Below are 21,417 nucleotides of genomic sequence, written 5' to 3'. Positions count from 1 at the left end.
TGTCAATAAATTTTTATATATTTCAAATTTTGTTCATCAATAACATACATTGTAATTTTATAATCTCTGCTTATAAATATTATATTTCTCTCTTTTAAAATAATATAATTGTATCGTTATATCGTTAACGTGTGTTGTCAACTGTTGTTTAATTGTATCTTACATAACATCTGTATCAAAATGAAATTTACATATAGGCACATGTTTATAAAAAAAAATATTTACAGCATGGAAAACGGATACATTTGTAATGGTATAACTTTACGTAAACTTATATATATTATATATATTAAACTTATATCTAGATGCAGAATAGACATCTTATAAATTGTTCGCTAGTCATTTTTTTAATAATACGAAATAAGTTCGAGCTGCCAATTAGCGTCTTCGCATTAACTGCGCGAACACACATCGTATCTATTTCAGTTAAGATTATATACACAGAAAAAAAGTTATTAACTTGAGTAAACCGTTCAACTAAATTATTATTTTTGATTTGAAATTTAATATTTAAATTAAATGAATATCATGTTAGAATTTTTTAATATGTACTATTTCATTTAAATATTTTAATTAAAAAAATAATGATTTAGTCGAATGATTTAGTCACGTTAACAATTTTATTTCTTAGTGTAGAAATACGCTTTCTTATATCATATAAAAAATATTTTTAGAAATAGGAACTTCGAAAAAATATATAGAATAATTCACATAACTTTTTTTATAATGTAATCAGTCCGTTGAATCGATCGTCGAAACGATCGTTTGTGTGCAACGTTTCGTTGGTATGGAACGACTTCGGTAACTGCTGTGGATTAAGGCCCAGTTTCACAACTTATTCTAACCAAAGTTTAGCTCGTTAAAAGACAATTTACATTGCGTCCAAAGCCCATTGTATCCAATCATATATCGGACATTGGATGCAATGTAAATCCTCCGTTAAAGTGAGTTGTGGAATTGGGCCTAAGAGAAGACAGCTTGTGCATGTACGAAAGAAAACTTTACTTCCTCGTCTCACGCGACATTGCAATCATCTACCGACAAGATCATTAGAACATTCAATGTCATTTTACTCCATTTTCATTCCATGCCATTCAACTTGTATTCGGACATTGAGTGTTTAAAATAATCAACAATGCATTCTTTCAAGAGAAGCATTCAATTTAAAACATTCTGTTTAATAATTCCTGTTACGCAGCCCCGGATCCTCGCTGTTCTATTTGCCTCAAAGCTTTCTTACTGTTCTCCACGAATTCCTGAACAAAAAAAAATTATTTTTTAATAACTATATACCTATTAAAGAAATATATCTACTGATATAATACGAACCATTAAACCGCGGCTCATGAAATAAGGTCGACTTATACCGTCGTTTTTTTCGCAATCCTCGCAAAAGCATAAAAATATCGTGTCAATAATCATCTGCAAAGAAATCATTTTTTTCATAATATAATTATTATTCATATTTTTATTATATATATAGATTATTTATTATATATATATATATATATATATATATATATTTTTTTTTTTTTATATATTATTTACCTCATAAATAGATATGAAGCAATGTGCGACTAGGAATGCGAATATCCCTGCGAGAGTGATTGGTATCCAAGGATGATGAAGCCCATCCTTCTTCTACGAAGAAACGAAATTAAAATATTTAGTAAAAAACTTAGGAAGAGAATATTATATGATTAATTTATCTGTACCTGGATCAAATAAACTCCTGCGATAACTGTAAGAGTAACGACAAAGACTTTACCCAGGAATAAGACAAAGTCACCGACACTATTAATCGCCGCTACTCGTAAAATATTACTGGACAAAGCTTGAAATGCCTTCCTTCCGCCTGTGCAGAAATTGCATCCGTATATGGCTGCAAAGAATATTATTTTTGTATGATTACATTGATAAAAATATGTAAATATTTTATGAATTTTATTGTTCTACAATTATATCACTGTTCGTAAGAATAGGAAAAAGACTTGGCAAATTTCTAGCTTAATCAGTATAAAATGTGTTGTGGATACCTGTTTCGATGTATGCATTCCTAGTGAGAAATTTTAGAGCACATTCGAAACACCAAAAACAACATTGACAACACCATAGAATTCCTTGTACAAAAGCGTTGTCATAACGTTTCAGATGATTTTGAACGAAGGAAATTATGGCTCTAATCAGTCGAACAACACCTATTATTAAAGCTCCAAAAGCAACGGTACCCAGGTGGTATCTTATAAGATATCCAAAGCCCTTTACTACCGGTAAGGAAAGATGTCTCTTGTCCCTGTTAAAATACAATTTTTGGTCAGTTTTTCTGTATACAAGTTATATGATATTATAAATATTATACGATTAAAATTTGGATGAATTGAACATTGTATCAAAAAGAGCAAGTATAAAAGAAAATAAAAAATATAGTAATATATAGTAATATAAAATATAGTAGTATATAGTAATATGGTAGTATGATAATATGATGTGAAAGAGATTTAAAAAAAAAGATGGGCTATCGAAGAGAAAATATCAAGTATCTCTCTCATTAAAGTCGATATAAAAAAATATGTGATTACTGGAAAAATAGTATTGTAAGCGGAAAATGCAATTGCATATAATGGATCTTTTATTATATTGTCTGCTCCACTTTATTTTTTATTATCATTGATCATCTCACCTTGTAAAAAACCATCGAGCAACGGCGCAAGCGACGACCATATGTTGACAGCCCATGTAAAATTCATATGCCACAAAAAATAGAAACAGATTGTACCATCTCGTTGCCTAAATTAATTTCATTTATTAGAAAGATGTATTTTTTGGTTATAGTCAGAGTACGATAAAAATTGATAAGGTAACATAAAATAATACGCTCACATACAATGAGTAATGCATCCTTCTTAAAATGTACATGCTTCTTGCGATTCAAATAAATATCACCGGCGCTCTCGATCCATAGCATACAGTAGATCCACGCCATCATCGTGAATCCGATGAGCAGATACGTCTGAAAATAAACGAGAATATTTCGCATTTACGAGAATCCGATTCGTTGACATGAAACGGCGGATATGAGACACTAAATGTAATCATTGATAGTAATTGAATGGAGATATATACTCACATAAATTGGTTGAAACAACAACGCTGGCATCGCGCATACGGCTTTACCCGCCTCCCGGAAAAGCTGCATGACCAACTCAATTCTCGTTCTCATCACCAGAATGACCAGAAGTACGATAACCTGCGAATATATATATATTTCATATATAGATACACATACATACACATATGCTTCTCTCTTTCTGAGAGGCGTGTGTATATGTATGTGTATATGTGTGTATGTGTATCTACATGTGTGTGTGCAAAATGTTCACAAAATTTGCATGCTATGTATAGTACTTCTCTTACAGTAACAATCGACATAATAATAGAGTAGATAAAATAAGGCTGCAGGCTAGAATCCTCTGGATCAATGTTTTTTTCATCCAGACTCTTCTTCTCTTGATACCATGCCAACCTATGCACAGAAAAGAATAAATTTATCATAATTGATCATACCGCTTATTGATCGCAATAAATATTCTATTAACATAAATATCTCTCAAGTAAAATATTTAATGTATGATTTTTATCTGTCACATCAATTTAATCTTCGGCTTGAAATAATTTCCTTTACCAGAGATACGTTGTGCCACCGATGCAAGCCAAAACTGCGCCGATCAATACGATATAGATGACGTATTGTACCATATAACGGAAAGCCACCAGGATAGCGAGAGAAAGTGCTAAAAAATTGCCGATCGTAATCAATCATTCAAAATCTCCGTTTTATACCACTCGAAAGCGATATAAGAATTCATTCCCGAAATTTAATTCGCAAAAATCATATCCATGATGAAATGAAAAAGTTATATTGTTAACACGAAATAAAATATTGAAAGTATTCAGTTTTCAGATTTTTATTACATTGTATATAAATTGCTTGGAATATTTTCGAATTCAATAAAACGTTTGATTAAATTGGAAGCTTTAAATAATTCTAAAATAACAATATATTATTTTTGAAAGATACGTACCCAAAGCTATAAGTAAAAGATAAACTAATTCGCGCCATGCAATTCCTAGATCAGTGACTGCGTTCTGAAGTAATGATATAATTTATTGTTATTTGTTTTGGTTAGTTAAGAACTATTATATTACTTATTAATTACTTTATTTATTTAGATTAATTGATGTAGAAATCGAAAGAAATGGAAAATAAGATGATCAAGAAACTGATTTATTATAAAATTTGAAATATAATTTGAAAAAGCATTATGTAGTTTTTTATGAAAAAATGAAATCAATTAAAGTGAGTTTTAGTTAAATATGCTGTAATTATCATAAAATGTTCAAATCAAATTAATCAAGTTATTTTCTCTCTTTCTTTCTCTTCCAAACTTTAAAATAATCGTTTGGTTTTACGAGTGTGACAGATGACTTTTTTGTGGAATAATTTTCTTTTATTTTTCAGTCAATAATGAAAAGAAAGATATGTATCGATTTTGATGTAAGAAAACAATAAGATAAAATAACATGAAAAATATATTCCAGAAAAGGAGAATAAATGTCTATTTGTGTACTATCTGTTGAAATGAAGCCGTATAGAAATATGATCTGAAAATACCTAAGAGACATTGACGAGAAATATGAAATCAAATTATGGATATTCCTTTACAACTCAGAATTTTAACACAATAAAGAGTTTACGTATTTTTTTTACTTAAATATAATTTTGGATAATTTTCTCGCTACTTACATTATAAAAACTATCCAAGCGAAGAGTCCTTATTATCGAGTTGATGGTATCGGTCACCTTCTTGTGCAAGCAACGGTTCAGGAATAACGTTCTACGAGATAGAGATGAAACTTTATATTGAAAGAAAATAAAACAAGTTTACTAGTATACTTGATACATATAATATCTCTCGCATTCCACGATTAATAATTACTTTGATTACCATGATAATTGATTACTGTGAAATGCGTAATCAATTTCATAGAATACTAACTTGGGTTCCTCTAGCGTTGAAGTGCAGTTTGCAACGCATGTGCGTTTCTTTACTCCTGTGGAATCGATGTCGATTTCGAGATACCTAAATAATGCGGATTATAAATTATTAACAAAAGCAACAATTCGTGTAATTTTTAAACACTGTAGTAGACAATTGTCAAATCATCGCGATTATATGTTTAAAATATGTTTAAAATAAACTATATATCAAAGTATTTTTTTACTTAATTGGCTTTACTAAAAACCTGACTGTACTAAATATCTTGTTTAATTAATTTTTTAATTAATTTATTATTTGTTTATAATTAAGAAAAATGTGTATTATCTCATATTTTTTATATTTCTTAGCTCTAATATGGATTAACGAATTACAAGAAAATCTCATTTTGAAATAGAACAAAGTTTCGAGAATGTACTCACCGTTTCCGAGTGTAGTCACCGCCTTTACCAGGGAATTTCGGATCAATTTCCTTCGAGGTTACACGACCGCAAACATTTCCCCAATCATCGTATCCGTTTATCACACGGTAAATGTCACCCTTTTTCGCTACGTTCGTCATCATAAAGGCCTGTGTATGCGAATTACGAAATGATACTTCAAACGTCTTATGATGTAAGAAAGAAAAAAATGATATCACTTACAAAACCACCCGCGAGAATAAGTAGGACAATTAGAGCCAGAATATCGGTACATGATCGATTCTCGACAAAGATCTTATCTGAATAATTCGTCGGTGAACCATGACTCTCAGGTGTCTAAAAAAGTGTAAGAAACGTAATTTAAAATAATCATACAGTCATCGAAGAAGTCTTATATCGTGTGCATATATAAAAATATAACATTTAAAACGTATGCACATATAAAATCAGCATGAGAAATAATTAATTTAATGAATGAGGCATGTATTATGAGAATTAATTTAGAAAATTCCATTTACATAAGAAACTTCATGTTTGAATAATATACATAACACAATTATTTTTTTCGACGTCAAAGTATGTTACGTTTATATAAATATCTGGATAATATGTACGAGGGAAATATTTACCGTTGGTTCCACCTTAGAAGCCTCATCCGCACAACCACAACAACCCATCTCTAAACTCGTTTGGGCCACTGGTTGTTCCAAACAGCTGTGCTCGTTCTCTTTCTGATCAAGCTTTAAGTCTAATGCTTCCGATGCGCCAGCTTCAAAAGGAAAAAAATCAAAGATATAATTATCAGTTTATTTTTGTAGCAGCGTTTATCAAATCGAGAATGATCAACATCGCGTAATAGCTTGCAACATGAATGATAAATACAAATATATAAATATATTAGTGTGTGAAATAATTATTGTTAAGTGCGATATTTTATCGGTTCCGATGTATATCAAAATATTCGAAATCATATTAAAATAGCAATATGTGTCTTCCTGAATTTGCGTTGAAAACGTATTGAAGCAAAAATATTCGATATACTTGACCTCTCAGAATTCCACCGAAAATTTAATAGGAATTTTCATTAAATTTAATTCTTGATAATTAAAGAAACAATTCTAAACGCGTGGTTTAGTTTATATGTGTACGACACATAGAAGTGTACAATAATTACGATGTGTCCGCGATGTGATTCGATGACAATTGCCATCGCTGTTTCCGGAAAGCGTTCTTTGAAAGAAACCTGGGTCATGCTGATATCGATCGATTAATAATCGCCTGGAAAATTGCATGCTCGGATATTGTTGTCGCAACGCCGATCAGAAATATACATCATCCATGGTAACATAGGCGAAACATAATTACGGTCGTTTAGAGATAAAACTTTGCGAAAAATTAAAATATTAAAAATATTTTATAAACTCGTAGAAAATGGATAGATGATTTAATTAATTAATTCGTATCAAGATATGCATTTTAAAATATCACAAATAATTAATATATAGAGACAAAAAGTGTTTAATGTTAATGACAATGCTTTATAGCATAATAAATTGCACTTGCTGTTATTTCAAAATAAATAATATTGATAATAATATTTATTGTCAGAAATATATTAATATCTTTTTGCAGATCATAAATCTGTTAGCTATGTACATCGTGAGATATTCTATAAAAAAGAAGGCACCGTATATACAATTTATTCGCTTGAGAACAGCTTTTACACTAACACTGTGACAGAGAATTTATAACAAAATTACTGAAGATATATTATGGAAAAGTCACACAAATATATATATTGAGTGCAGTAGGTTAATGTTACTTTCGTGTTTCAGTAAGAAAGAAACACGACAAAAGTTTTATCAGACATATGTACAAAGGCGTAAGACAGCCTTAGTCACGCGCTATGGTGTTGAATGACAATCATGGATATGGCTTATCGCTCGTTTAAAGGCATTACAATTACGTCATTAGTTCTCGTATTCGCTAATCTTACACGGAAATATTTCAAATAAAATCACTAGTCGTTTTTGGAGTATCACGTCATAAAATTTTTATTAAGATGCGAATGTTAGTTTTGTATCAATTTATTTCTATACAAGAAATTCATAAAACATTAATTTTTTTCTATATTTTTACTATTTATAAAAATTGTCCCTTGAAATAAAAATTCTTTGTTGAATTTTATAGTGATCATTGGAACATTAATCGGTGCATCGGAACAAAAATCGGTGCAATCGCGAATGAGTTAAACTTTAACGCCTCTGATATAATCAAATTGTTCCTTCACATGTGCGCACCGTGTCGTAAGGAATATTAGAGCATAGATATAAGACTGATTAATGCTTTTCTGACGCGGTCGATATTGAAGAGAATGAGATGCATGAACATTGTCAGCAATTTTGCTTGCTTGTTCAAAACTATTTATCTGGATCCAGTAACTTTTAATCGTCACGAATAATATCACGTTTTTCACATGATGCAAATAACCAGCGATTAGTTATTATTGCAGGTAGTTAGTATCAGTTATTATTGCAAGTGATGCAAGGTCCGTTCAACATTAGAATAACTATATTAATAAGAACTATATATGTGTACTATTTTTTATTATTTTATGTATATATCTTTTATTATATTATACGCTTTTATTATATTTATATTTTTAGACTTTCTCTCTCTCTCTTTGTTAAAAGTACGATGTCAGATAATCGATTTTAGAATTTTATGTACACGTGTGTATGTAATGCAATAACTCGTAGCCTGATTTTTCCGGAATGACTTTTTCCGGAAAGGTTTTTTTTTTTGAAAAATGGGTCGCGCCACTTTTTACCATAGTTATTTGCGTGAAAAGAATCTACGTACTCATTTATACAGCAAATTGGCGTAATTAGATATGAACCAATTTCGAATTTATTTTCAGATGGTCTTCTATTTAATTTATTGATAGATTCAAATGTGAAGGGACAATGAGTTAAAATTAAATTATATTAGATGGCTTAGATTGTGTCGCACATACATTGACATACATTACATACGATTTATCAGAATATCCCGCTATCTAACGTATCACGATGAAATCACATTCGCTTGTAAGATACGACAATCAGAATGCGCCGATAAGGATTGCTAACCGCTTGGCATCGCGAATTATTTTCACGCTGGTGGTCTGCCAACCTGCAATCTATTTTCGCGTATCCGAAGGCATTACCCGTAGATTCAGCGGAGTTCGCGCAAAGTTATGAAAGACGTATTTCTTGGAAACTTACGGGGGCATCAGGCGACGTATACCTTTTCAATGAAACTTGGGTGAAAAGCCTCCCGGGAGAGAGTTGTACGTATTCCCGAGGAAAATTTTCGAGGCAAGAAGTTGCGAATTTTTCTTGCGGATCAACACTCCTCCGCCTGACTGGATATATAATCTCATCGTGGGTCGTTACGATGGCACGCATGCGAGAGAGAAATTTAGTCTCGGCAAGATAACGTCTGGTAAGTTTTTCGCACGTTCGCGACAGCACGAGACAGTATACGCAATAAAAAGACGACTAAATGGCAAGTTAGAGCCATCATTGCGCTAATTATACACTCGCACAAAGACGCAGGAATTGTGAATCATATTTATACACAAACGTCCATGAAACGTACTAAAAGTGCAACTACGACGCCTGTGAAGAGCACGATGCGTTTCATGCATTGTTACGTTTTTCATTTTATTTAACATTATTTTGAGTAGTTATATCTATTTGTATCGTATTAATAATTATTTATTCAGTGTCACACTTGCCGAATAATTATTACAGTAATTTTTGAATTATAAAGCTCCTTGTGTTATACAGATAAATTTTACTTTATATTATTATAATTATTTAATTTATGCTATTAGTTATTATCGCACCTTCACTTGTTGAATTCAATCAATATGTACATTGCAAATAAAATGACTGCAATCAACTACAAACAGACCGACACGATAGGTTCAGGTAGATTGAAGACACTTCTATTTATTCATGTAATTTTCCTCCTCTCCGAATTCCGATTGTTCGATGACAAATTTGTTCGACGATATCATTACAAAAGAAAACTTTGTTATAGTGATAATATCATGATAAAATATGATAATACGAAACGCTATATCGAAACACGATATCTATCAGATATGACTCGATTTGATCTACTTGAATTGCATTTCTTTATTGTGTTTTTAAAACAATGTCTCGTGTATATTATGTTTTCCAGACATTTGAAATTATACTTTTGCGGATCTCTCACATGTGAAAGCTCGAAAAATAAATAACGAATCAAACGGTATCAAGTAAATCAAAAGGAAACTAGCTTTGAACTTCTTAAATAACAGTTACGATGCACGAATATACACAAGATATGCATCCGTCTAACTTCAGCAAAGATATACCTGAGTATACAATTTTCATGGACCGAAGAAAAGCATCTGGACGGAATCTTCTACCGAGAAATACCGAGTCGAACCGAACAGGTCCGATTTGCTCTCGGCTTCTCTTTGTCCCTGATCTTACTATCCGCCTCTCTGTCCCAATTGACAGTATATTTTCTACGCAGGTATATTTTTGAGTCTTTAAATTCTCTGAGGTTTATAGTTTAAAATCTACTTTCAAAGTTCAATATTACCATAAATGTATACATATGTAATATTATGTTCCATTATGATTATTTAGCCATATGCTTAATCGAAAGATATCTGCTGCTAATCTTGTTTGCGATTATATAATTTCTGGGAAATAATTTAAATTTGCGTTGTTATCTAATATGAAAATCATTAACTTTAAATGGACGCAAATTGACAGATATCTACGTCAATTGTCCAGCTTTTATGTCAGTTATTTCTTATAATAATTTATAGATTCGCTGGATATTCAACGTTTCTAGTAATTTTAAAAATTACTCCCGGTTCCCCGAACTTATCTTTGTCTCTAAGCTTTTATAATGAACTGTTTCATAATGAAATAATAACGATCGGCAGATGTGTGCAGAATTCTAACGTAGGTGCGAAATTATTGCTCCAGAACTCCGACGCAAGAAGCTCATTGCCCACTAACGATATATTAGGCTTAAAAGTTAAATCGCTCTACAATTATGCGTATAACTCTCCGAAATGGAGCAAATTACTGAATAACAGATTATATCGATCTATCTTTATCCACAAAGATGTAATTTTATCCAATAATGTCGAAAATTTTATGGATCTATCTGAGTCTAATTAATGAGATTGATAATAAAAGATAAAAATAATCAATTTAAATATATTTATCAGTGAGAAGATAAAAAAGAGGAGGCAAAAAATACAATCTGTCGTGGATTTTACTTTTACATTTAAATATGAATTTATTTAAATATTCACTTATTAGATATTGAATTATATGGAATTAAACTTCTTTTCGCAGCATTTAATTTTTAAAAAAATCTTGTTATTTAAAGATGTATAAAAGACAGACAGATAGACATATTCTGTCTCAAGTTTAACCTCGACGGAAACAGTAGTAATATAAGGATTATTAGCAACATAAATGCGATGTAGGTCGTACCTTGATGAAGATTTCTCGCGGCATCATTCACGCATTATGCTAATTCTACATTCGTCACTCTTCAATTATTCATGAAACGCGTTCTGATAACGGATCTCTTTCATGTTTAAATTTCCTTTTCGTCAAAACCTTTAAACATCGGTTTTCTTAATCCGTTCTTGAAATTACGCGAATTCTGGAGAATATATATCGAATATCTTTACACTAAACGGAAACACATATATGTTCTTGTTCTTGTACATCATCGAACTCACGTAACCTCAGGGTTACGATCGATGTACTATCAACACACCTGCTTGAAGATAGCACAGTTATTTGCCCGATTTGATACGTATGTATGTGTATATATGTACCCTACGTTTCCGTAGAGATATAAAAAGAAATGCAATTTCGTCTCACACAAGACGTCGTAAAAATACGACATCGATATCTTATATGAAATATGCGACGAATTATATTTCACATTTTATTTAACGGCACCATTTCATATTATTTATCCGCCTCACATTAAAAATTATTAATCATCCGTAAATTAATAAATTTTGCGATAACAAGATATTGAATCGAATGAAATAAGAAAATGATATGAAGGATAAAATATAAAGAAAATTGAAGTAGAACTGTTTCGTTTCCGATCAAGGTTCTTTGTTTCCATCGCATGATTCACTGGCCTTCGCGAGAATTTCTTTAGTCTCTCGATGTATTGTCCGTGTTCATTGAGCGCGATAGACTTCAATTAAAATGCAGAAAAGGTACCAAATCATGTGCTCTATAAGTTAGGCATTTGCATGTGTAACATAACATTAATCTGCGTTAATATGCATACGTAATTAATCGGCGTAAAATTAAACGATTTTGCATGCAATTATTAGCTCTCGCCGACAAATTCAGAGTTCGCGGGATAGTGCCGCTTGTGTAAAATACGTTTGAGGATATAACCACAGTGTTATTGCATTTTGTTTGTGACACACAATTATTTATGGCATTATAATTATTGAAATTATGATTGAGTCCACTTTACTTTACTAATGACTCTTTGGGGAATCGCATTAAGATGACTGATATATACGTCAACATTAAGTAGTGCTTTAATATTGACGTGACATACATAGGAAAAGCTATTATCAAAACATATTACTATCCCATTATTCGTTTTTTTCTTAATTTGTCATCGTAATCGTATCACCTCATTCATCGTACATCACCTGCATGCATCCAAGAACTTGCATGTGTGCACCTGCGACCGTAATCTGCACTTACGGATAATGGAAATATTCCATTTTTTTCTAAAGATGTAAAACGTATGTTTACTCATCTAATCACCGGGATCGATATTTATTTCTCTAATCGTTCGACAAAGTATCAATGTTGACAAATATTGAAGAAAAGTTAACACCGAAAATAATGAAGCGATCAGCAAAATATCCCGCGCATTGTCAATAAATATTGACAATTCAAGTCGCATTTTCACATTATGATGAAATGCTTGAACAAACTTTCTCGGAGCCATATGTCTCATCGATATGAACTGAATAATAATAAATGTGTAGACATTAACAGCCAATTAATACCGATAAATAACTAGAGAAACACTGTTGCTCGCGTATCCTTAAAAATGACGGTTGCACGAAGAATATCTAAAAAAAGACACCAAGCCATGCATGCTCGCAAAGCAGAAAAAAGATCTCTATCGTTACGCAACTGCGCCAAAACCGTATACCATCACAATCTGCGTAACGATCATGACACACCTGTAGGCGCAGCTTGGGACGGACGAGGAAAAAAAAGTCGTGCCGAGACTTGAAGCGTGGAAATGGCAACGATTCCGACGTCATCCGAGCAGCGCGTCCGTTTCCTGCTCCGATATTAGTTGAGAAACATCGTCTTATCGTGGTTTGACGCTCGGGAAAAAGCGACGAGATTAAAGCACATGCGTCGCTCTTTCTTTCTCTTTCATTCAAAAAAAATCCCTGATCTCGATTAGATTACAACGAGCATGGCGACCAGTAAACCGTTAGCATTCCAGCGAAAAGGAACGGCAGGCGAAACGCCATTATCGTGTCTCCTGAAGCGGATCGGTTCGCATCAAGGTCTCGACGTTTTGCGACTCGAGGTTGCGACAATCGATACTGCATCATCTATCACTGTGCATCGAATAGGTGTATCGAAACCCGGTTAGATCTTTGCGCGAGACAGTCACCTCTCGGATCGTAAACATACCTCTCGGATCGGTCTTCTAGACTTTCGTTGGTGTGCTTCAGCGGACTGTCCGCGCGAGGCGCTCCTCCAGATGATCTCGTGCGGCGAGATCGCACGTGGTTCGATCTAGGAAGACGAAGGAACGTTTAGAAACTTTACGCGAGCCATCGGAATTTCAAAGCGACGCGTTGCTCCGGTTTTGCTGCGACGCGCGACTCGCGACGAGTCCGCTCGCATTCGAGCACAACACTGACAGTTGCCTACTCGGTGTGATTACCAGCAGGGTCTGGAGAACGGACTCTCTTGTGTGGCCGACAGTTAACGATACTCAGTCGTGCAGTCATGCTTCATTCTTCGTTCCTCGCTCGCTCTTTCTCTCGCACACGTTTTCCTCCCACTTACGCATACTCTTCTCCCATACTCTTCTGCCTCCCCTCTCCGGTCTCTCGTTGAGTCGTTCTCTTTGTAGTGTCGTCCATCCGTCACGCACACATTCCTTCTCTCTTTCTATTTCTCTCCATCTTTTTCTCTTGTCTGTCTTGATCTTTCTGCCTCTCCTCTGCCTCCTCCAGCTGCATCTCGCTCTCCATCTATCTCTATTCATCGGTTACGTCGTCTTTTGGATCTCACGGTGTATTTCCTTCGAATCGCCGTATAGAAATTACTCGCGACATCCGAGTCGAGTTTCGGCTTCATCAAAGCCCTCACGATACAAACGCTAACGAGTTGCACTAATCACCGCGATAACTTCGTTAACCAACTTGTCGAGGGCAATTTCGGGCATCGCGCGATACCTTATCAATCTCTAGTCTAGCCAATGTAAACAGCTTATATTACGCGCGTAGTTGGTTAATTGTTTGCCCTGTAATTTCATGTTGTTGCAAGCAAATTATGCGGTGCAACAATTTGCATAAAAAGTTGCTCGCCCACTCAGTTTCTGTCTTTCGTTCTCTCTTTATCTTGCTTTCTTTGACGTCTTTGACAAGATTTCTGCGATTTCTGTTGAAAAGCGAATTAATAAGATCCTGCGCAACGGTTCAACTATCGTTTCTTTTTATGTGAGATTTTAATCTCTCTTCGAAAGAAATTGAAGTCGACTTTTGCCGGGAAAAATCACCGAGCAAAAAGTTGTAATTATGGAGCTATTTACCATCGAGAAGTTAAGAATTCTCAGCCTTTGCGAGAGTGTAAATAGATAATAGAACTTTATCCTTCGACTAATTTTAAACGGACTTCATTCAAAATTTTATTTCATACTTGCAATATTCAATAGTAGATATTTTAAAATTGCAACAATCATCGATTGCGCTGTCAATTTCCCAGGAAAAATCAATTCCAACGAGAACCGACGTCGCTGAACTCTCGTCATTATATTTTTATGCCGCGTTAGAATGGACAGTACATTGTAATGTCGCGCATTAAACACGTCGTGCGTGTCAAGCAGCGTTTTGAGAGAGATTTGTATGCGTATACTCTTTACATGTATATTCCATACGTACCACATGCAAACATTTGCTACGTAATTGAACTAGACGAATAATAAAAAGCAACGGTATATTTAATATTTACTTGTTTTTCTCTCGCTCGACAAATATTTGTTTTGTTATTGTATAATATCGTTGTATGCGCGTACATATAATTAACTAACGCTGCTGAAATTCAGGCAACCTGAACCTCCCGCGCCGTTTCCCTTTCGTTTAATATCAGTTAAACGAGACCGTGGAGTGCATTTCAACAAAGTGCTCCAGCGGAGCTCTTTGCGCGCTAATAAAACATAACGATTCTCAGTCGCACGGCACTCCCTCGCTTCGTAAGAAACGAATGCTCTGTATCGTCCTGCGCTCCGACCAGAACGCCTTTGAACACGGAATTGTCCGCGCAAAAAAGACCCGAGCACCTTGTGAATATTTCAGGGGTGCTCTTTGAAAAGGCAGCGTAATTAGACCGCGCCGGTAATCCCACTGGGTGAACTATCGAAAAACTGATTACCTTCAGGGCGACCGGATAAGGTCCCATAATAAAGGAATTTTCCCGTAGGAAAGTTCTTTGCGCGGAGAAAGAGGGACAGAGACTCACGCTGATAATAACCGATCGAAAGCGATCGATATAATGATGGTACCGAGGAAAACGCAGATATGCCGCACTCGCGCGAGGGTGACATAATTGGACCCCATCCCATGTCATTTTTGCCCATTCGCGCCCTTTTTCTCATCGGGCCGCCGCGTTATCTTACGCTCTTGCGTTTCGCGTTCGCTCGGTATTCCGTTGGACGATATCGTTGCGACCAGTTGAAAAATAGCGGTCGTTGCACCGTGAATTTTTTATGCGACGCGGACGAGACCGCGCACGCGACATGTCGGGTGATGCGTTCCGGATAACTCGTAACGTGTGTGCTGAATAATAGCTGCGCGCAGAGAAACCGTATTTCGATTCCGCGGTTACGCCGCACCATGAGACGTTCGTATCGGCATGCGTATTAGTAATGATACCGGTAATTGCGCGACGTCAGAGAGCGCAGAGGGAACGCAATTGCGCCCGTGCCCGGCGAGCCCGGCTGCTTTGCAATAGCGCGATCGCGCGGGCGCAACAAGGATAACTATGTTCGACTAATGACATTATCTTCCGTCATCGGACCGCGTCATTTATCGCCGGTTCTCCAATCGACTGCAATTATAAAGGACATTCGCTCTGTAAACAAGCTGCTATCGGCCTGCAAAAATCATTAGATAGTGCGTACTTCCCGTAGTTGGAGCTTCATCGATAATGAACGTTTGTGTTTCGTAATCTCCTCCTCTCTCTGTCTCGAGCCTTGTCGGTAAATTTATATCCATGTACTTAATTTAACAATATCTTTTATTGTGCCTGTCTCTCTCTCTCTCTCTTTCTATTTATCTGGAAAATATTATTCTGCGAAACGCGATATATTTATTAAAACTTTAATAAATTAAATGTTTTTTCATTTTAATTTATTCTTATAATAAAGACAAAAAAGATATTATACATAAAATAATTTCTCAAAACTGATAACATGAAAGAAGAAATTGAAATATTAAACGATTTTTCTTTTAAACCAATTACTTAGAAGTATTAATCTCAATGAGAAATAATCGATTTTTTGATATCTCGATGAGCGAACATGGCGATAAGATAATGAACGAGTTTGCATAAGACTAATGCGAGTGCAATTTCAAGATACATTGTATTTTTCACGAAATAAACGCCAACTCTCTATCTAAGCGTTTTATAATTCATCGCAAAAGACATTTCTCTAAGAGCCCTTCGCTCGCGGAATCGCCTAAATATTTATTTCCAAAACGTTGAGTTAAATTTTTCGAGTCGGCGAAAATTGTTCTTGACAAACTCGGAACGGGCATAACTTGTGTCCCTGTAGAGATGAAGCACCAGAATCTAAAGGGAGATGTCTCCCATATTCTTATACATATTTCAAATATATTACGGCTATTAATCCTAAATATATGTACGTATATTTATATTCCTATCAAACATAAAAATAACTCACTTGTCTAAAATCTCTTGTACGAAAATCGCATGAAACTATTAAATTTATACATTATGAAACTATTAAAATAAGAAGCTAGAGATATTTCTATAAATACAAGCGCTTTCTCTATATTGATATAAAATGTTCTCTCGCCAGGAACGGGAGATGATAATTGATGGCCATTCGACTCGATTAGGAATGAAAACGCTATTAGAATCGCACAATCGCACAACCGCGTTTAACGCTAAATGCGGCGGTTTAGACGAACCTGGGTGACCCCGGGATGGTGTGTTCACCAGATATACGAGAGGTCGTACTTGAGCACGCACGCGTAACGGCTCTGGACGAGCACCCCGAAAACGACGTTAAGCCAGTCGCACGCGGTGCATGGCGCCCAGCGCTGATGTATGCACGGGGAGAGACGGGGGATTCGCGCACACAGACTCGTGTGTGGCCGCGAGATAATTCGCCACAGATAGGAGCTCCTGAAAAATTTAAGCCCGCATTAAATTAAGAGCGGCGAAGCGCGCGTCGCGACTCCCAGCTCGTTCCAGCTCCACAAAGTCGGAAACTCCTGGCGAAACACGCCCACACCGTGACGAATTAAGCCATTCAATTAGAGCCGCACGAAATACGCTCTTTTGGGATGCGCCCCGTACGCGTGTCGCGCCGCTGATAATGAACACGCGCGTCAGACACGCTCCCGTCGCGTTTCTCTACGAACACGCTCGATAAATCGCGAATAATCGCCGAACAAAAGTCTACTTTGAACCATTTGTGTACAATCCCGGATAAAATTGTCGAGAGACATCGTATGTATTTTTATGTCTACAAATAGATTTCTAAATGCGGCGCGGAAGCTTGCATCATGTTTCTGATTCTGACTATGTATTATAAATTTCGTACATAATCGAATTGTTTTCCCATCGTTTATTTCGTTTTCTGATCTGCTTCATCTCGTTGCTTTAATTATTAAATCTCATGTATTCGTATGTGCTAACTTAATAATCATACATTTGAATAAAAATTATTAAATCTTTGTTTTCGGAATAAATATCGTTATCTTTGTACATGTATTTGAAGTATTGAAATTATGGATTAATTATTAATCTCTGTCGTATTAAAAATAAAAAAATATATATATTGCACGTTTTACGGATATAATTCTAATTCAAATATGCTTTCCACGTTACGCTACATATCACATTACACATCTTGCGAATTCTGTCGCGAATTCTGCAGATCGTCTAAAATGGAGTTAATGTAATTTCGCTGGGATGTAACTTTTATTTCAAATGCAACTTGCGTATCCCGCGTGTAATTTCATCGTTTGTAACGAGCAAACTTCTCTTTCGAATCGTTATTTTCTAGTCTCATTTCCTCTCTTTCTCTTTCTCCCGCTCTTTCTCCTTTCTATGTTAAAAACTTTCGCGATGAAACTTACGTTTGTCGATTTGCGGCGCTACCTACGATGTAATAGGCATGCGTTTTACAATATCGTTGGCAATGCACAGTGACGATCGCAGATTCCGCGATTGCACGACCATGCCCGATACCTTGCCGGGTAGAAAACGAGAAAAACTATTGACTTTCCGGGAAAAACGCGCGGCAGATAATTTCACGACTAGATACGGAAGTCGATACGTTTCGCGGAAATGACACAGCATAAAGTATCGAAATTAATGTTCGATTTTTTTTATCAATGAAATCCAGCACGAGGCTGAAAATGGCACATTATTCTTTCCCGCATCACATCAAAATTCAATGGAGGAAACGAGAAGCAGGGAAGGCAGAGAGGCGAGAAGAAACGGGAAATTGTCGCATATCGCCGCGTATATTTTATACGAGCTTTACATACTCATGTAAAATGCAGCTTCGAATGTAACACGCTTTATTAGCTCGACATATATTTCGTGTATACAATAATTGAGCGTAACTTATTCATACGGCCGATGTTTACAAGCGCGAGCCCGACGGTAATTCGTCGCTTTTGCGCCATCGCGATTGAAGATGATCGGAATGAATATTCACGAGCTTTCGCGCACGTCAAGCTCGGCTTTCTGAGCGATCGCGGAATCATCGAACGCTTATTTTCCTAGCTCGTTATTTTTTTCGCCGCAAGGGGAAGAAAGGAAAAATACCGGGAGAAAAGCGGGAGGAAGGGGAGGGAAGGAGGGATACATTATCGCAATTAATCAAACGTCGTATCGATCGCTGACGCGCGCAAATTGCTGTGCGATTATCTCCACTCGCGAGCTTTCGATTCCGCGCTGCGGAATCTGTGGTGCCATCCGTTATCCGGCGACAGAAATATTTCGCGCGCGATATATTTTCATCCGGTGTTTATTCCTAGAAGGCGCCAGGTACGTTACCTGCGCCAGGTGCAAGATGCAGGTGAGTCCGAATGTTGGGATACTTGGCGAGCGCAGTTTATCGGGAACACCGTTTTCTCGCGCTCGTGCGCTTTGCTGATGACCAGTTCACCCAGTTTTCCTCGGCGCATGCGAGAGCGGAAAGTAGAAACGTAACTGTGACGGGAAACACACATGCAAACGGTATGTGAACATAAATATATCTTTGGCAGACTTGTCTAAAATTTTACAAGTCACGTTACATAAAATATAATATCAAGAAATAAATTTACATTGAATTTTTTTGATGTTTCATAAATAAATCTTTATAAAAATATACAAAAAGTATATATAATATATATAAATATAACTCTTGATCATTTCTCATAGAAAAGCCAAGTAAAATTTTTGAATAAATTTCAATTGATGAGAAAAAAGTTCAGATTCTCTTTTTAATAGATAAAAATTCTGGAGTAATAATATTCTTTGAGAATAAAATTTAAATAACGCATTGAGTGCAAAGTGTTTTGCCATGCGTGGAAATTGGCAAATTTCATGCGAATTTATTGACAGTGTCAAATCGCTTTGCCCGAATATATCCTGAAAATTTGTCGAGAAAATTCGAGGGAAGAGGCAACTGGTATATACAACAGGCGACATGCGGTCCCTGGGACTTACTCTGCTCCAAAAGCGACTCCATGACGGAATTTCGGGCAGAGGTCCAACGAGTTTGTAAAAATTTCTTTACGACGATGGCAGGTTGCGAGTATTCGCTTCCGCTGATCCGGCGCCAAGAAATCTCGCCACGAAATCCGCTTCGCGCACGATATACCGCGTATTCATCAGCATCTGTCGCGATACTCGCGATTTATCATCGTCGCGACTCACCAGAGTCTACGAGATATCAAGACACGCCCCATTTTCCGCGACCGCGCATAAATATCGGCCCGAGTCAAAGGTCAAAGTGGAAATATGCGAGGAGTAATTCCGACTTGCGTTATTGGATTCTCTTCGCGGGATGCCACACACTCCCACACGTGCTCGTAAGAGCGACGTCTTTGTTAGGAGAGGGTTTTCTCACGGAAGGTCGGAATACATTACACGCATTAATGCGTTTTCATTAAGGTTGTCGATTGTCGAAGAGTTCGGTGTGCATCGTTTTACATCCCTCAACAGAGAACATGGTACTTGGAGGAAATTAATTATTAGGACAACAAACGCGAAGCGTAAATTGCGTATTGACGTTTAACTGCGTCGATCACTGCTGAATATCACCCGGAACGATCGACAATATCAAGGAGGACGTGGAGAATTAACTCTCCTCGAATTTCTCGTACCAATCTGATCATCTACAGAAGATCGACCGGCGTCAGTTTTTGTCGGATTGTTGCGAATCTTCGCCGCGAAAAAACTCGACTTGAGCGAAATTCGCGAGAGAATTTTTTCACTCGCCGCACCGGTGGCAGAATCGTCCAAACTGTCGACGACGATCCTCATCCTTCCACAAATCCCCGACGTAACGCTGCTCCGGTTTTCACCGTCGCCAGGCAACGGAATTCGCATTCGTGTGCGAATACTGCCGTATTGGGTTTAACATGTGTCCCGTCAGTATCCGTGAGCGTCTGACATGTACCTACACTCTCGTGGCTTGGCATCATCGATTGCCGCCAGTCGCTCCTGGCCTCGTGGACCATATCCGAGGCGGCATTCTGTGTCGAACGAAATAGCTACAGCAATAGATACGCAATAAAAAAAAAATTTTGCGCATATATTGATAACAAGTAATTTTATACTATTTATTTTCATCTCGGTGGAAAGAAATTTATTTAAGAAATGTAATTTAGATTATTTTCGTACAAACATGCAGCATCGGAATCGAGATATCTGAATGACATTATGTATAAGCTTTGACACATAGTCGTAATGTAATGTGTGTTTGCCAATGCCGAAAAACGCGTGCTCTTTCATCATATCAGGGTATGACAACTGTGAGTGAAAACTGGAGTGACAAGAGAATCGTTTACTCTACATATCTTAGAATTTTTAACGTTGAGAATTTCTCTCGTGCATTATAATTTCTTTTTCACTCGAATCATATTTCATAAAAATTTATTTATTTATTATTTATTCATGTAATAATTGTATGAAGTGGTAGAAAAATGTAAATCTGAAAAAATTTTATAACTTCCGAGCGAATAAAGAATTCAGTTTCTTCGTTATTGAAGTACTTTTACAAAACTCTTTCTTTTAGAAAACAACAATCTTCATGCTTACAAGAGGAGCATTTCAGTCAATAATCACGTTCACAGATTGTTACTATTGCATTCTGCG

General features: G+C 35.9%; 1 protein-coding gene across 5 annotated transcripts; it reads right to left on the bottom strand.

The window, feature by feature from the left end:
• Positions 1–584: 584 nt before the first annotated feature.
• On the bottom strand, positions 585–20,472 carry LOC105255724 (choline transporter-like protein 1). Of its 5 annotated transcripts, XM_011265181.3 has the most exons (18): positions 19,765–20,472; positions 19,108–19,263; positions 6,109–6,248; positions 5,702–5,815; positions 5,480–5,628; positions 5,058–5,141; positions 4,805–4,895; positions 4,083–4,146; positions 3,683–3,791; positions 3,415–3,523; positions 3,128–3,247; positions 2,885–3,010; positions 2,681–2,787; positions 2,037–2,293; positions 1,716–1,882; positions 1,549–1,641; positions 1,330–1,422; positions 585–1,256 (listed from the first exon to the last, which is right to left on the bottom strand). In XM_011265181.3, exons 3-18 carry the CDS (start codon positions 6,154–6,156, stop codon positions 1,191–1,193), a joined length of 1,797 nt encoding a protein of 598 aa, XP_011263483.1. In that variant the 5' UTR covers positions 6,157–6,248; positions 19,108–19,263; positions 19,765–20,472; the 3' UTR covers positions 585–1,190. The 5 variants fall into 5 exon arrangements, with proteins under 5 accessions (XP_011263483.1, XP_011263481.1, XP_011263482.1 ...); XM_011265179.3 differs by lacking the exon at positions 19,108–19,263 and having other exon boundaries at positions 19,765–19,801; XM_011265180.3 differs by lacking the exons at positions 19,108–19,263; positions 19,765–20,472 and adding an exon at positions 13,255–13,687.
• Between the last annotated feature and the right edge of the window lie 945 nt (positions 20,473–21,417).

This window comes from Camponotus floridanus, unplaced genomic scaffold (genome assembly GCF_003227725.1).
Source record: "Camponotus floridanus strain SB8 unplaced genomic scaffold, Cflo_v7.5 scaffold95, whole genome shotgun sequence".
Taxonomy (NCBI): Eukaryota; Metazoa; Arthropoda; class Insecta; order Hymenoptera; family Formicidae; genus Camponotus; species Camponotus floridanus.
Note: the sequence above shows the minus strand (reverse complement) of the source record. Positions and strands in the feature narration are given on the sequence as shown.

Excerpts from the sequence above, each read along its gene's own strand:
- LOC105255724 (XM_011265179.3), bottom strand. The coding sequence starts at position 19,786 with ATGGAGTCGCTTTTGGAGCAGA. Across the intron at positions 6,249-19,764 it reads GGAGTCGCTTTTGGAGCAGA|CTGGCGCATCGGAAGCATTA; the intron begins GTAAGTCCCAGG and ends TTCCTTTTGAAG. Across the intron at positions 1,257-1,329 it reads TCATGAGCCGCGGTTTAATG|GAATTCGTGGAGAACAGTAA; the intron begins GTTCGTATTATA and ends TTTTTTGTTCAG.